The sequence below is a fragment of the Siphateles boraxobius genome, unplaced genomic scaffold, assembly GCF_051911475.1.
Source record: "Siphateles boraxobius isolate OS27281-9 unplaced genomic scaffold, OSU_SipBor_1 55, whole genome shotgun sequence".
NCBI classification, from domain to species: Eukaryota; Metazoa; Chordata; class Actinopteri; order Cypriniformes; family Leuciscidae; genus Siphateles; species Siphateles boraxobius.
In genome coordinates, this window is record NW_027509181.1 from 8,407,341 (window position 1) to 8,423,734 (window position 16,394).

Sequence of the window (16,394 nt, forward strand, 5' to 3'; positions counted from 1 at the left end):
CAAAATTAAATCCATTTGTCATGAAACTCGAGAGCTTTGAAAGACAATGCAAATGTTTGCTCATAATGCTCAGATGAAGGTTTAAGAAAACAAGAAATATCAATGTCAACCACACTTCGGGGGTTAAAAAGTTCAAATAATCATGTTTTAACAAACGAGTCCCATTATTCAGATTTAGTGCCTAAAATGACTAGTCGTTTATCAACCAAGGTGAAGTATTTCAGCTCAATTTCTTTTTCTCTACTTAATATTTTTGGCAGCGGTTCTGCGAAGGGAATAAATTCAGAGACGAATAGAGGCTTTGTGAAGTATGTTGTGCTTTAGCACACCGTCATACTGCCAGCACGGTTAAGTCTCCAAATCTACTGTATTCTACAGTACAAAACATTTCAAGACAATTCCAGTAATCCACCATGAGCAATTAATGTTAACGGTACTTATTATGCATAATCCAAAGTTACTTACAAACTGAATAGGGAAAGTGAATGATGACAACGCTAGTCCCTGGTCCCAACTTTCATTGTAAAATTGAGGCCACATTAGCAACATTTTGGAAAAACTACGAGAGCAAAAAGATCCACTATCTATATTGTCAATAGTGCAGCGATGCATGAGGCACAGCTCACACAGAAGTCACTTTCAAACCAAGCCACTTTCTGTTGGTCAGTGTTTCCAATCTGCATGTCCAACTTGAACCCATCAAGTAATCTGCGTAGGGAAATCTTTCACTCTCACTAGGACCGATTTGATCGAAAAACCATGATAAAATTCCCGGAGGTTAGTATTTCTGTTTCATATTTGAATTATCAATAAATCAGTAAATACTTTTAAAGAACGTATGAATTAATTAATTATATTAGCGTATTAGGGGGATACCCGCCTTCAGAAAAGTTTAGATGGCATTTGCTTTTCCTTGTTTACAGAGGTTACCGTGGAAACAGCTCTACTTCTGCTGTTCCATAAGCGCCATCTACTGTCAGAGAGTGGATTTACATTTTCATTCAGCCGGTCTGTGGTTTTTGTTCAGACCAATGCGAAAATCGGACCAAAAATATCAACACTTTGGAAATTAAGGTAACCTACGCCGAATTGGAGTAGATAAAATACCAATTTTTTTAATCATTTTGACTCCTTTTCATAATTCTTTTTATTTTTAAGGTATATCATTTTAATAAACTTTTTTTTTATCAAAACTTTATTTGAACATGTAATCAGTAAATATTAATGTTCTAAGTCACCCAACCACATTTTTTTTAATCTATTAAAATCCTTATCTTTTAAAATAATGTTATTATTTTAATATTTATGCAAACAAAAAGTTCAAAGTGATGCTAATTGTATTTGTTGTTTATTTGTTTTCGACATAAAACTTGGTGAAATGATTTCAGTGTGTATACAAGTACTTTCTGAACCCTTCCAGCCCATTTTAACCACACCGTGTCAATATCGATAACCATGATAATTTTGGTCACCATAGTCGCGATATGAAGTTTTCATACTGTTTCATCTCTAGATCTAACATGAAAATCCAGACTGTTCAAGATTCCTTTTAAAACGATTGGATTTGACCCATGATAAAATGCACTGAGAAATAGTAAATATGACCGCAACTTAAGGAAAATTTAAATTAACATGATCATCAATATTAAACAGTATATAAATCAAAACTGCACAACGTTACTGAATGAAATGACGACCCAGGAGGACTCGATCTACGACATCTATGTATTGATCATCATTCTGTATGATCCAGATGTAGTCTTCAACAAAAACTTGATTTTCTCAGCTTTTTACTCGAAATTTTGCTTTTTTTATGAAACACCCATATTCAATGTTGATAAAAAAAGGAATGCATGAAGTTTTTTTGTTTGTGTTTTTTGTTTTGTTTTTTTAAGCAATGGGTCTGTTCTTTCTTTTGACAGTGCATGTTCAGATATTCATACAATAAAAAATTCTGGGCGCCATGAAACTTTTGTAAAAATTATCAAAAATCACTGGCGTTGGCTGGAAACTTTTTTTTAAAAACGCTGGTGGTCGAAACTTTGGTATATTTAAGATAAAAAGTCTCTTATGTTCAGCAAGGCTGCATTTATTTGATCAAGAATACAGTAAAAACTGAAAAAAAAATATTTGTGAAATTGTATTATTAAAATTTAAAAGAACTGTTTTCAATTTTGATATATTTATATTTTATGTATGTTAAAATGTCATTTATTCCGGTGATGGCAAAGCCGAATTTTCAGCAGCTATTACTCCAGTCTCATTTTAAATTATAATTAGCTAAGTCACAGCATTACTGTTTTAATGTATTTTTGATTTTTTTTAAAAATGCATTCTTTGTGAGAATTACAGAAAACATTTTAAAATCTTAATTATTCCAAACTTTTGACGAGCAGTGCATGTTCCACACAACAAATAAAGTCACACACAGGTGAATAAATAAAACAGGGAATACAATACGGTAATAAAAAAGGGATATGTATGAACTCTCCCTTTAACTCCGCCCACACAGTCAATTATGAAAATATGTACTTTAGCACATCACTAACTGCCACTGGGAAGTAAATAACATGTTACGGAATGTTACCTGCAAAAGGAGTGCTGATTTCATTTGAACTATAAATATGTCTTAGGGATTGAAACACAAACATGGACTGATGCCAGGAAGCAGAGATGTGTCTGGATCTCTGCCACGTGCTTCCTGCACAACTCACAATCTCCAGGTTTGTAATTCACATAACAGCTGAAAGAAGCAACTAATGAGACATTAGCGCCCTTCCCTGGATACTTTGATGTTACTGGCACTCAAAAACAGGATATTTGCAAGCTTATTTGCACACGCAGCCATTATCTTTCCTTACACATGGTCTACAAATGCACAGCACTGGAGGTTTCGTATGGATATGCAAACTATGCCTGTTAGACAAAGTGCACAGTGCTTGCTGGAATCTGATATGGAATCTATTTATAAACCACCAACCCCATTTAATTCTGCTCTTATGTCACATAAATGCTATTCAAGAGTATTGCCAGTGCGGAGTCTGTCGACACAGCGTTAAAACCTCTCTTTCTTACACACACACACACACACACACACACACACACACACACACACACACACACACACACACACACACACACACACACACACACACACACACACACACACACACACACACACACACACACACACACACACACAAAAGCAATGATATTACGGGCTAAGGGACACTAGAACAACTGGGTCCAATTAAACCTTGAAAAACTGTGAGAGCAGTGCCGAGCTTTTGCCAAAACAATTCCTCCCTTTAAAATGACACATATTTTCAGTGAAATACAGTCACAGATGAAATATTGTCTGAGCTAGGGAGTAGTTCGGTATCTTTATTTCTGAGAAGAAGAAAAAGAATGTCCGCTTTAGGATAGATTAAACAAGATGAAAGAGGAAATATAATTAGAAACAAACAGATCCGTGTGAAGTCGAGCAGAACGCCAGTGCTAGAGAGAGAGAGAGTACAGTGAGACTGTACGCCTGAGAATTTGTTGGCCCAGGAGGGTTTGATTCAAAAATTTTTAAAACTGCATGTCTTCACAGGAGTGTTATGTTGCCCTCTCTAGGCACAAACTCTAAGTGTTAAGTTTGATCGGCCGGCTGCCAGAGAGAGATCACTGCAGGCCTGTTGCTGTTTCAGCCACTGCTATCCTTCTAATGAATGACTAACCCCGGCCAGAAGGGAAATTACATCACCTGGGTGTAGAAACAAAAAAGGCAACAGCAGAGTGGCCCTGTTTTATCACACAGCCATACTCGTATACCTTCCTGTTTGCATACATGCGCTAAACATTAGCACATGCAGAGTCTATATATATATATATATATATATATATATATATATATATATATATATATATATATATATATATGGAAGTAAAATATATAAGAACATTAGATACAATAATACACACATTTTTAGATTGTTACATTAAAAATTAAATAAATCATCGATATACAATTAAAAAATTAATAATATTTTTTTAATTATTGCAATTCATTATTATAATTATAATAAGTGTTATAATATTATAATTACACAATATAATGATTATAACGATTCTGATTAAAAAAACAAAACAAAAGTAACAGCATACACCAATAGTTGTTGGTTTTTCTTTCAGGTATGCAATATAGCTTATTTTGTTATAGTATATATATATATATATATATATATATATATATATATATATATATATATATATAATTGAAAATATGTTCAATTATATGAAGTTATTTGATTATATATTTTGTTATTATTATTATTCAGTTATTTATATAATTAAAAATTATTATATATATATATATATATATATATATATATTATATTATATAACATACATATATATATATATATATATATATATATACATGTATATAGTTAAAAATGTAAAATGAAATTAATAAATGTAATAATCAGACTAACCAATAAAAACACACCAATGTAGTCTGGGTCATATTTTCTTTTCGTGGCTTCCGTGGATGCAACCTCAGCATCTATCTAATTCGGCTAGTATTTTAAATTAGCAGAAAAATACTGCATTTCCTCTGACATTTTACAAGTCATTCTACCCTACTTATCCACGATTATATTCTAAGTTGCACTATTATTTGCATTTAGCAGTTTTTCTGCATTCTCTTTGTGACCCTATAAGAACAAATCTGTGACCCATTTCTGGGTCATGACCCATCCACTGATTCTCTTCTCGTAAATAGGAAACATGTCTGTTATTGTACTATTAACTGCATAGTGCAGCCTCTGCAAATGCATGGCAGTTTCTATGATAGCTGATTAACTTTATCTGCGGTCGCTAGGGTTATTCGCTGCAAATGCAAATGTAATTTAATTGGACAATCTGCTGAGTGCATCTGAGGCTGCCGAGTTGTGAAGCTCACATTACTGCAGGTGCTTTGGCTGACACTTAATCTCATTGTTATTTAAATTCACCATGTCTCATTTAGCAACTACACTGGGAATGCACAAAAGAGTGGCGAACATTCTTCAGTTTTTCACACAATACTTGTTAGGACATGTGTAAAACAAATACACTCCATACTCAATTTACAACACATAAGATACAGACAACACTGCAGAATTTCAATGAACACTTTTACACAACATTAACTCTAGCTATAATGCAACTGAAAACAGAAAATGAACACTGTTCTGAACAAAGCTGAGGATATATTTTGGAACTGACATACTAATGTTAATCGGCCAATCAAATATTGTCTGATTAGTACGCTCTTAAAAAAGCCTCAATGGGGTTCAATACAGAACCCTAGGGTTCTTGATGCTTTATGAACGCATTAAGCCAAAAAGGTTCAAAATAAGGAGAAATGTCTTAAAAGTGCACTGTGTCATTTTTAGCGGCATCTAGTGGTGAGGTTGTGAATTGCAACCAACAGAAGTTACGGTGGCCGACAGGAAAAATATGTCTCGTCTTAGACAGCAGAGAGTAGCCAGTTAAGCAATGAGGTTTCTTTACAAAGATAAATTAAGAAATTAGGTTTAACATAGAAAACGTAGTTATGTATATGATATTGTATTTCTGTCAACAGATCCTCCAAACTATTACACAATGCACCTTTAAACGATTGCATAATACTTTTGTCTTTAACAGGTTATTTTTTTTTCTACTGATAAAGTATGTTTACGAGCTGTTTAATTGATAAACTTTTATCTAAATTAAAAATGAATTAAAACAAAATTAGAGCTAGGGTAGGCAATGTGTTTCATAAACACCATTCACTGTTTGAAACTCTCTTTACATCCTGATAACAATCAATAATAGACGTGGTCTAAATATAAAAAAAAAAAAAAAAAAATCAAACATCTTGTGGATGTCTCAGGATCATAAAAAGTTTGTCCAATCATTGTATTCGCTCCGAATGCAATGATAGGATGCCCTACCTGACTGTCAACGTGTATTTCCATACCTCCGCACACCCTGCTCGCGCAAGACATCACACGTCAAACTGTACACGTCCTCGGACTCCGAATTATGCAATTCTATGGCAAACCCAATGCAGCATTCCGAGGTCTCTAAGTTGTTTTACGTTTATTATTATTGTGAAGTTTTTAAGACATGCTTTGAGACATGAGGTAATTTAACGCCTTTTCTCGCGACGCTTTGCAGACTCTGCTCTGTCTGTACGTGTTCATGTGTTTTGAAGGAGGCGTGGCTTCGGGATCTTTACTTTTTAAAGCTAGCTTGCTATTGCTAGTCTCTGAAATTGCATACCCTGCCTTTAATTAATTCAAACTAAATCCATAAAATGATCCCATGATTGGAATTTGGAACCCTTAAAAGCTTGAAGCGCTTTAAGGTTTTATATAGAACGGAACCTTTTCTTCTAAGAATGTGTGTTAACAATAAGCATATGCTATCATTTCTAAAACTAGTTATTGTTCCCAAAATTGACTAAAAGCTAATAGAATGCATCATATTCTCAAAACTGTAATGTGTACCTAAGAGTGGAGCATTGCCCTTGGCTCCCAGGCCGTTTCAAGATCAGCAGTCATGAATGCGTAATAAATTTGAAAAGCAAATAATTGGCATTGCTGCTGAGTGGGGGAAGGGAGGGAGGCCGGTGGCAAGTTGGAAAGAGGACAGAGCTCTGATCAACTGAACAAACAGTGCATTAAGACTAATGCTTTTCCTCAATAACACCTCGTTACATTGTGTAAACACCATGCTTTCAAGGTCGATCCCGGCAACAGTTTATGTTTCCACCTAATATTGATAATAATTCAGCAAAGCAACCTTGACATTTCGACAGGGCTTCACACAGAACCTGTTGATTATTTTGAAAAGGCTATTTGATCCTCCACTCCACGGGGGAGGACAGTAGAACGGTAGAGGTTCACACACAGCAGAACCTCTTTTTGTATTCAGGATCGGTGATTACATGAGCAGTGCAAGATAAAACAGGTACAGACATTGTAACATTACCCATGTAAGAACGCAGCTGTGCTGCTTTGTTAAAATAGCAATTGCAACACAATCGGTAAACCACAATGGATGGGAAAGCTTCACATTGCAGTGTTTACACTCTCAAAAACACTGCTTTAAACAAAAATGTGTTTTATGTGTAGACAAAAATAATATCGGTTATTCAATAAAAGTAATAAATAATATATAAGAAAAAAAATTATGATTGGTTTGACTGATATTTTTCACCAACATTTACAATCTGCTACTTTGGTTATCTGGTTAAACGGTTATCAGATATAGTTATATTGTAATTAATTATCTAATATTAAATGGTTATTAGCTTTATATCTGTGTGTGTGTGTGTGTGTGTGTGTGTGTGTGTGTGTGTGTGTGTGTGTGTGTGTGTGTGTGTGTGTGTGTGTGTGTGTGTGTGTGTGTGTGTGTGTGTTAGCATGCAGTCCATCAACTCCATCAGCTAAATACATAAAGAGTTATTAATATACAGCAAAGAAATCTGTTCTTGCGCATCAAAAGGTTCTCGGTAGATGTAATGTGAAAATCATGAATTATTGTTAATAATAAAAAATAATCATAATAATATACATTTTACTGTTGTAGTATAATAATTATCTAGTTATCTTTGTATTAAAAAGTAAGCTCAATAAAACCATTAAAATTGGTCTGGAATATTAGCCACTGGACACATAAAAATAATTGTTATCAGTTAACAATCTCTTACATTAATGATGACGGACTCAACCTGACTACATTAGCTTGCACAAACAAAACTCATCTTTAATGATCAGATCAGGTAAACGGCTATACAAATGCAGTTGTACCTACTTTTTCACAGTGTAACCTACAGATATCCCATGCTATTATTGCGAATAATTTGCACACAAAATGATATTACATTAATATAATCATCTATTACAAAGTAATTACAAGCAACTCCACAACACAATAACATGAATCAGTAATTGTTATTAGCATTTAAACCTTACTTAAGTAAATGCACATCAGCATAAACAAACACAGTATAGTGAAAGAACAATGTTTCAGTACATCAAAGGGTTAAATCCCCAGAAAGATTTTTTTTTTCCTCGGGCAAACACATCTCAGCTAATATGTAATGTGAAATGAGGCTGCAGGACTTTGACATAATAACCTTCATAAATGTCACTCGCTCGCTTTAAGGCATAGCAGCTGCTTGATCAGCGTGCCGTTATTAATCAATTCATTGATATTAGTTCACATCGCACGTTTAAAACATCTGCCTGGGATATTATACAGCATAACCCACATATCGTTAGCGACGATCAGCAACAGTATAGACTACTTTACATCGATGCATTTATTTATTGATTATTTGCCTTGATCAACGCGTCTCATCAGAAGCAACACTATTTTATCAACAATCAGCAGATCGCGACGCACACAACGAGGCGCTTCAGTCGTCTTTGCCATTCACAGTTTCCGCACTATGTGTAGCCCTATATCAGATGAAACAAGCAAACACTGATGTGACAACTTCACACAATGGCATCATTCTCATCATCATACGGTGTTTGAAATGCATGCGCTAAACGCTCGTATGCAAATGAGCCGAGGCGAAATGAACACAAGGGTCCACTATGACTGCGTGTCTATTATTAAACGCGATGCATTAGATGTCTTGTGATCAGACAGCGGAATAGATGCGATGCAAAGCCACACACGGCTCATATTTCATCCGTACCACAATAAACACATCGCGAAGGGACGGAGCCCTTCATAGAAAGCAGCAAAAGTAAAATAAATGTGCCATAAATTACCTCTCCGTGAGTGACATTTCTTCCATGGGGAGTATCTTCTGGGAGAAAATAAAGTTTGGAGCTGGATAGAAGTTGCTTGGTTGTCCTTTCCTCCCATAAGAGCTGTAGTTCTGCTATGCAGATGGGGTCCCCTGCTTTACATCTGACCAGGAAAAAATCACCCAGGGACAAAATTCTCGCTTTGCCTTCAAGGTGAAATCTAAACGCCTTGTAGAAAATGTAAGGTCCGTGCAAACCACAAGGTGAGCCTACCCACTGCGGAAACACAAATAGACATGCCATATTTATATTCAGCAACATTTTTTATAACACGGGATCAGAGGCGAGAAAAGCATTCCAGCTGATCACATGATAAATCACCTTCTATATAAATATGAATAATAAAATATTAACTTTTGTCGTAAAGTTTCTTCCATTGATTCCCTATCATAGCATATGACTAGATGCTTGCGCGCAATAAATTCATTAGACGTTGAAATGAAAGCGGAGTGGATGATATTACCAGGAGTGAGTTGGGCTCCATCTCGTCGCTCTGAATTGATTAAACTCAAACATTCTCTCCAAACTTGTTGGCTTGAATGGATCACCGAAGGTCCTGGAAGGGCAAAATATCAAAGCGCGCATCAGCGCGACGACCTTCAATATGAAACCGACACACTGCGAAATTAACTCACCTAAAATGTCCGCAATTGATGTCTAATATTTTTTCAACCTATATTATTTCACTTACGGTCATTTTGGTACATTTTTTGCCACCGCGTGTTCATATTAAATTCGTGAATGCGAATGGAGGCGCGTGCATGTGCGGTCTCTCAGACTCTCGAAGTCGTTTTACAAATTCTAAACTCCACTTTTGACAATACCGGCTACTAATTACGAAACTTCTCCGATTATAAGCATGAGTTATAAATAAAGTGATTTTTTTATATACAAAACGAACGGCTGTATTTTATAATATGCACGATGATGGCTGTATGTGTCTGTCAGGACCTCTGTAAAGAAGGTTTGTATGAGTATACCGAAACATTTCCTGCAGAGATTCTTCATTTTATTTATCGAATGCATTAACTGTACATTTAATATAATCATTATACTAATGCGGCAACATTAACGCGTGTGAAGGATTCCGGATGTGGCAAGATGTAATCTGAACTCTAACAATCGAGAAGCGCCGTTTATGACCATAACACTGTTGAAATGTATCAAGCGCGTGTAAACGCGACTAATGGAAACATTGTAATAACGTCCTTTGAATTGTTGCCATTATGGCCGCTGTGATTTGAACATGGTGCTTGGTGCTTAGCAGTGATAGAAAAGTAATATTGCGCCCCTCTTGTGTGCAATAGGCGAATAAATGTCATGGTGAGAAATGCGTTTGTTTTGTTTGATAAGAGAAATCAAACGTCTTTCAAAGCGACCAGACTCCTAGTCATGCTTTTGTTGTTGTTGTTGTTGTTGTTTTTTAATCGAAATGTTTTTTAGTCGCGGGATTGGTTTTAATGAACAATGTGATATTGCCATCGAGCTTTCATACAATGAAGACGAAACTAGATTTGTGCATATAAAGAAGAACCCGATATTATTAATAAACATTAATTGGCGAAATATGCTGCATATTTCACGCAAATATCGACGCCAGTTAGGTTTTGCTTTTAGAGTTATTTGCTATATTTCGTAATGTATGTCTGTGCCCTTAAAAGTTATAGCATATGGTCTAAATTACAGGATGTAACATTTACGTCAGCTATTTTTATGTCTTATGCAATGTTTTATCTCCAGTCACGAGGGGCAGCTGGTGATTATGGATGTGATCACATTCATGCTTCATATTGCTTACAGCTTAACAAATGAACTTAACAGACTTGAATATGATTTAGTAAATTTGAACCATAAGACATTATTTTGTTTTATGGGGGCGGGGGTGTTCTTCAGAAGACCTGGAGGAAACGATGAATAGAATATGTTTTGGTGCCAAGAATTTAGATGAAAATATAGCCTACTGTATGGCTATGCAAAATAAAAAATATTAAATACATACCATGTAACTTCATAACTTTCATTATTCATTAATTATTGTTTATAATGATCAACATAATAGTGGGTCATGTTTACATTCAATATATGTTCATATGAGTCAGTGTTTAATGACATTTGTATTTGATAATATATGATAATATTTGGTCATTATTTTAATGAAAACTCAAAAAAAAATACTAATAGCCTAAATCATGTATTTTATAAGTGGGTAATACATTCCTAACTTGCAATATTTTCAATCTAAATAATTTTACAGATATATAATGCTGAACATATTAGTTAATATATATATGAAAACTGATTAATTTAAAACAAATCTAAATGTACATGAACTACTGACATGCTTACGATTACATAAGATAACATGACAACTAGTACTAGTAATATATATATATATTATTATTATATATATAATAATGTGTATATATAGCCTATATATATATATATATTAATATGTTCAGCATTATATTATATAAGCATGTCATTATATTATGTAAGCATGTCATTAGTTCATGTACAAACAGTTTTGTTTTACATTAATAAATTTTCATATATATATATACATTAATTAATATGTTCAGCATTATATTATATAAGCATGTCATTATATTATATAAGCATGTCAGTAGTTCATGTACATTCAGATTTGTTTACATGGTCAATGTTCATATATATATATATATATATATATATATATATATATATATATATATATATATATATATATATGTAATAATAATATTCATGAAATAATGTTCATAAGATATTTTAATTATTAATATAGTTAATTAATTAAAAAATCTTATGTAATCTTATATAGGCTACATTTATTAAAAAAAAATATATATATATATAATATATATATATATATATACTGACGTTAATCAAAGTTTAATGAAAATACCTTTGTATCCAAAGATCTATTAAGCATTATGCACAATAATATTTTCTAATTTTAGCAATTAAAGCTATTTTAAATGCTGCCAACAGCTTAAATCTTGTAGATTATCTAGATATTGGTCGTCAGCCAGCATTTAAGTAATTTTACTCTGCAGATTTTATTGCAGCAGTGTGATAGTATGTGACCGTCCTTGTGATTGGAGGAGGGCGGTGCTGTAAACGTCATGCCAGCCTATGATTAAACTCCTTTATTTGAGACAGTGAGCAGTAATAGCAAGTGCATTCAAGCATGCCATCAATCATCTCACTGCACTGTGACACACACTGACATGAGAGGTGCAGACTGCCTCTGTACAAACAGAGATCCCAATCAGATTAATGAACATGGACAAGGGCCATAACAGACAACGTACTTAATGCAAATTTTGTTTTGGTGATATGGATTGAATATGAAATGTTTCACCAAGTTCCTGTTAAACCCAAACATAATTTTTATGCTGCCTGCATGTGCCCTATTTGTTATTTTTGTCCCGTCTCTGCTTTTCTTGTCTGTTTACCATCACAGATAGTCATTTCACTATCTCCATAAGCAGTTTAAAACACTGTTCTACTTCCTGATCGCTCCACCAGTAATAAATGATGATGACAATGTTAAGAATAATTCGCCTCACAGATTGTGTGTTTTAGTATCTGCTTTGCAGCATAGATTTCTTGTGCTTGCTGACAGTATGAGTAGAGCAGATTGATAGCCTAATCTTTCTCTCAGAGCTGCAAGGAACATTTGCAGTTTGAAAGCTTGTGGAAAAATTGAATTCTCTCTCTCACTCTCTTTCTCTCCCTCCCTTTCGCACCGTGAGACTCAATGTGCTGTTTTGCCTGTCAATGGATTTTTGCATGACTATGCGCTCTTCAGCACTCCATTAATCCTCATATTTGTTTTCAGAACAATGCAACACAAAATGTACTTCATTTCCAGTTCTTCTGCGCTACTTTTAAATACAACTGACAAGTTAGACGCCTTGCCATTCATTCACTCCAAAATGCAGTAGTGCTCTTCTTAGTAAATTGTCTGTAATTATATGTTATCCTCTTTGATTTCAGAACCTGTTTTGAATTAGAAGTGGAGTAATTTCCGAGGATCGCTCCAGGGCATTGAAATGCTGTTCACCTTACCGTCAGTAATTTGCAGGGCGGGCAGCAAAAACAGCATCAGCACTTTTTTCTCTCCCTTTAGAGATAACATATAAATTAATGACAAATTGCTACAAACTCAACACTGCTGCCAGTGGCAGAAATCTCACACTGCACCCCATCCCAAAAAAGAAGAGCAGATACAGATTGTTTTTTTTCCCATAGAGATTATATATATATATATATATATATATATATATATATATATATATATATATATATATATACACTCAAAAAAATAAATTTTGCCTCTTGTTAAATTTAATTAATTAAAATAAGCAAAAGTAACACGATTGTTTAACATTTTGTCACAACTTAATTTAATTGTGCTCAATCAACCAAATATATTTAAAACTGAAGTTTACTTAATTAATTTGTGTGAAAACTACATGAATTATTTTTGTTGACAACTAACTTGGCAGTGGATCTGTAGCTCCCAGCATGCTTTGCAAGGGACTGCATTAGGAGGGTAAATTTAGGGATTAAAATGTTATTTTATGTGTTTTTCAGTAAATGGAAAGATGTTGTTAGTTGATGTTAGTATTTAATGTTCAGTTATGTTAGAAACTTAGAGGACTTTATGTAATGTTTTTTAATTTTGTGGTTACCATTATGCAGAAGAGTGACGACTTTGTTTACGGTGTGGGAACTCAGTATACACTCTATATGCATTAAACCTCGCTTGCAGACCTGCATAAGTCATATCTAATATTATTATGTGAAAAGTTGTTCTAATTAAATTGAATGCTAGTGGCTACTATAATTGGAAGTAACTATAGAGTCAAACTAGATAAAACTATAATGTTGGTGATTTTAGGCAGGAAAAAAATTAAATCTGGGTAACTTGACAAAAAAATTATCTAGTGGGAATGACACAATTATTTTAGTAGTCTTGACCAAATTAATTTAAGTTCATACAGCAAGATTACAACAAGTCATTTCAAACTAATTCGATTTTGTTGGATAAATATAATTCAATTTCGTGGAAAAGCTTTCCTTAATTTAATTAAGTTGGTTCAACAGATTTTTTTTGAGTGTATATATATATATATATATATATATATATATATATATATATGTGTGTATTTATATTTTATATAGCTTATAATAAATATATATATTTATATGTAAAATATTTTTAAAAAGTATATAATTTTTATATTTTACTTTATATTTTCAATACAAATTTTCAATAAAGATGACATTTAAAAGTGTTTTTTTTTCTATATTGTCTAGCAGAGCTTTTACGTTACTTCCAAAGTATACAAAGCAACAAAATATTTTTATGTTAATAATATGTAATATAATAAATGAAACACACACATCCACAAACATATTGAGACATTAAAGATGATCCACATAGAGTTCACATAAATGCTGGCATTGGATTTTGAAATGATCCCACTCATATGTTTTCCTCAACAACAGCATACCATCATAGAAAGACAGCCATCAAGTGCTGAATGCTAAAACATTCCGCTTGAAAAAACAGATGAGCATATGTTTATAGCACATGTTTCGAGTGACGTGCAGGAATATCAAATACTAATATAATCATCAAACTACCAGTTCGGATTCGTCATGCTGTGTGTTTGTTTGTTTGTTTATTCGGAATATCTCATTGCACCAATTTTCGGTTAAGGGGAGTGTTTATCAATCATCTCTACATGTCCATCTGCTCTCTCTTGTTCCGATGCATAGACACAGAGCAGTAAATAGGATGATATATGAAACTGGCAGACATGATGACGCCGGCCAGACAAAGCAACATATGAGTTCCAACCTAAAAATATTGCTACTCGCTTCCAGAACCGCTCACTCGTATTTAAAAAGATGCTTTATTTCTTTCAAAATTACACTCCAAATAATATTCCAAACCACTGGAAAGGCTCCTTTTACCAACCAACATTTTTAACATTTGCCGTACTCTGAATCTACTACTGTAAGTTAAGGAGCCGCTAATGGGACATGGTAAATTAAAAAATATGAGATGGGAGGAAAAATAATTTATCAATGCTTTTGTGTTCTCTCACATATGTTTTGCGTACCTCCGCAAAAGCTTGCCATCACTCCCAAAATGTTTGCGTTGGTGGCGGAAACATTAAAATATTTTACCTCCCATCTCATATTTTCTTTTTTTGACTCATATGTCCCTTTAGGGGCTCCGTAGTGCGTCAACTTTTAGTTATGCTTTGGTTTAACTATGTTTTTTCAAACTATTTCTTGTTTGTTAAAGGTGAAGTTTGTCATTCCTGCACCACTAAAGTCACCAAACGGAAGTGCAAAATGTGTGTTTTCAGACAGGTTTCTCAAAGCTCTGCCATTGGTCAAACAAACAGAAAGCCCCGCCCTTAATCCTGCAATTGGTCGAGCCACTGTGTTGCTATGATGCACTGTGGTGCTCAAACAGAACAATGTTTTAATAGCACCGCAGTGTTTACACGTTTCAGGGAAACCTTGAATGTATATAAAAATTATATATATATATATATATATATATATATATATATATATATATATATATATATATATATATATGTCTGCTACTGTGCTGAGGAAGCATATGTACGGCACATGTGTCCGAACGCAACGTTGGACAGGCAGAGGTGAAGAAACAGCTTGGGTTAAAATATGCATTCTTATGAATAATGCTCTGAACCGGATAACGTAGAATCGTTCTCTCCAGCCGCAGCCAATCACACACTCCGGATGCACGCTTCTACCTCAGATTCCTTGACGTTGCTTTTCAACACAAAAGAACGAAATTGCTCTGAAAAACGCAAAATGAACCAATTTCCATGTATTGATCAAATGTATGAGTGCTTTTAGTCTTTTCAGTGATGTGCAGCCTGTACATATCTGTTCACATCTCAAAACATGTGTTTTGGGGTTTCATGACCCTTTAAGTGTACAGGATACAAGAAAGTATTTTAATGTAGAAAGCATTAGACATCACCTTTAAATAGAACTGCATTGTTCGAGCACATAAAACCCTTGCCTAATTTCACATGATACTCACAACATGACTTTTTGATGGATTGTGTATTGTGCTTCGCTAGATAAAAGCGCATAGCTTTATACAGTAAAAATGGAAAACACATGCTCCCTTTCCACTGTGTCTTTTGTCAGAGAAACAAAGCAATACCTCCCATAGGATGTCAAAAACACTGATTGTGGATGCGTTCGGAAATCATTTGATTTGCATGTTTCATAAAAACCATCACTGGTTACTCATGCTTGTGAAAAGCACCTTTGTTGAAGAGCAAATGTGTGAACCGAACTTGCAAATCCAAACATAAGTGCAGCATAAATATCTTCTTTTTATTGGGGCAAGGCTGTGGAAACTAATAGTCATCAGCTCAGCTTGACAGAGGGCTATCATTAACATGAGAATGAATGGCTTTAATTTGCAAAACAACAAGGGGGATTCTCAGAAAAAGCTCTGTGGCCTTTTCATTTCTT

The 16,394-nt window shown here is 34.1% G+C and overlaps 1 protein-coding gene across 2 annotated transcripts in view; it reads right to left on the reverse strand.

The window, feature by feature from the left end:
- The window catches only part of arid5b (AT-rich interaction domain 5B), a 134,027-nt gene extending 124,244 nt beyond the window's left edge, over positions 1 to 9,783 (reverse strand). Inside the window, exons 1-3 of one of the 2 annotated variants that reach the window (XM_077206109.1) lie at positions 9,535 to 9,783; positions 9,307 to 9,399; positions 8,805 to 9,059 (exon numbers count right to left, since the gene is read on the reverse strand). In XM_077206109.1, coding sequence (XP_077062224.1) covers positions 8,805 to 9,059; positions 9,307 to 9,327 — 276 coding nt within the window. In that variant the 5' untranslated portion in view covers positions 9,328 to 9,399; positions 9,535 to 9,783. Of the gene's footprint in view, positions 1 to 8,804; positions 9,060 to 9,306; positions 9,400 to 9,478 lie in introns of both variants that reach the window. The other variant, XM_077206107.1, reaches the window with a different exon arrangement.
- Positions 9,784 to 16,394: the final 6,611 nt, after the last annotated feature.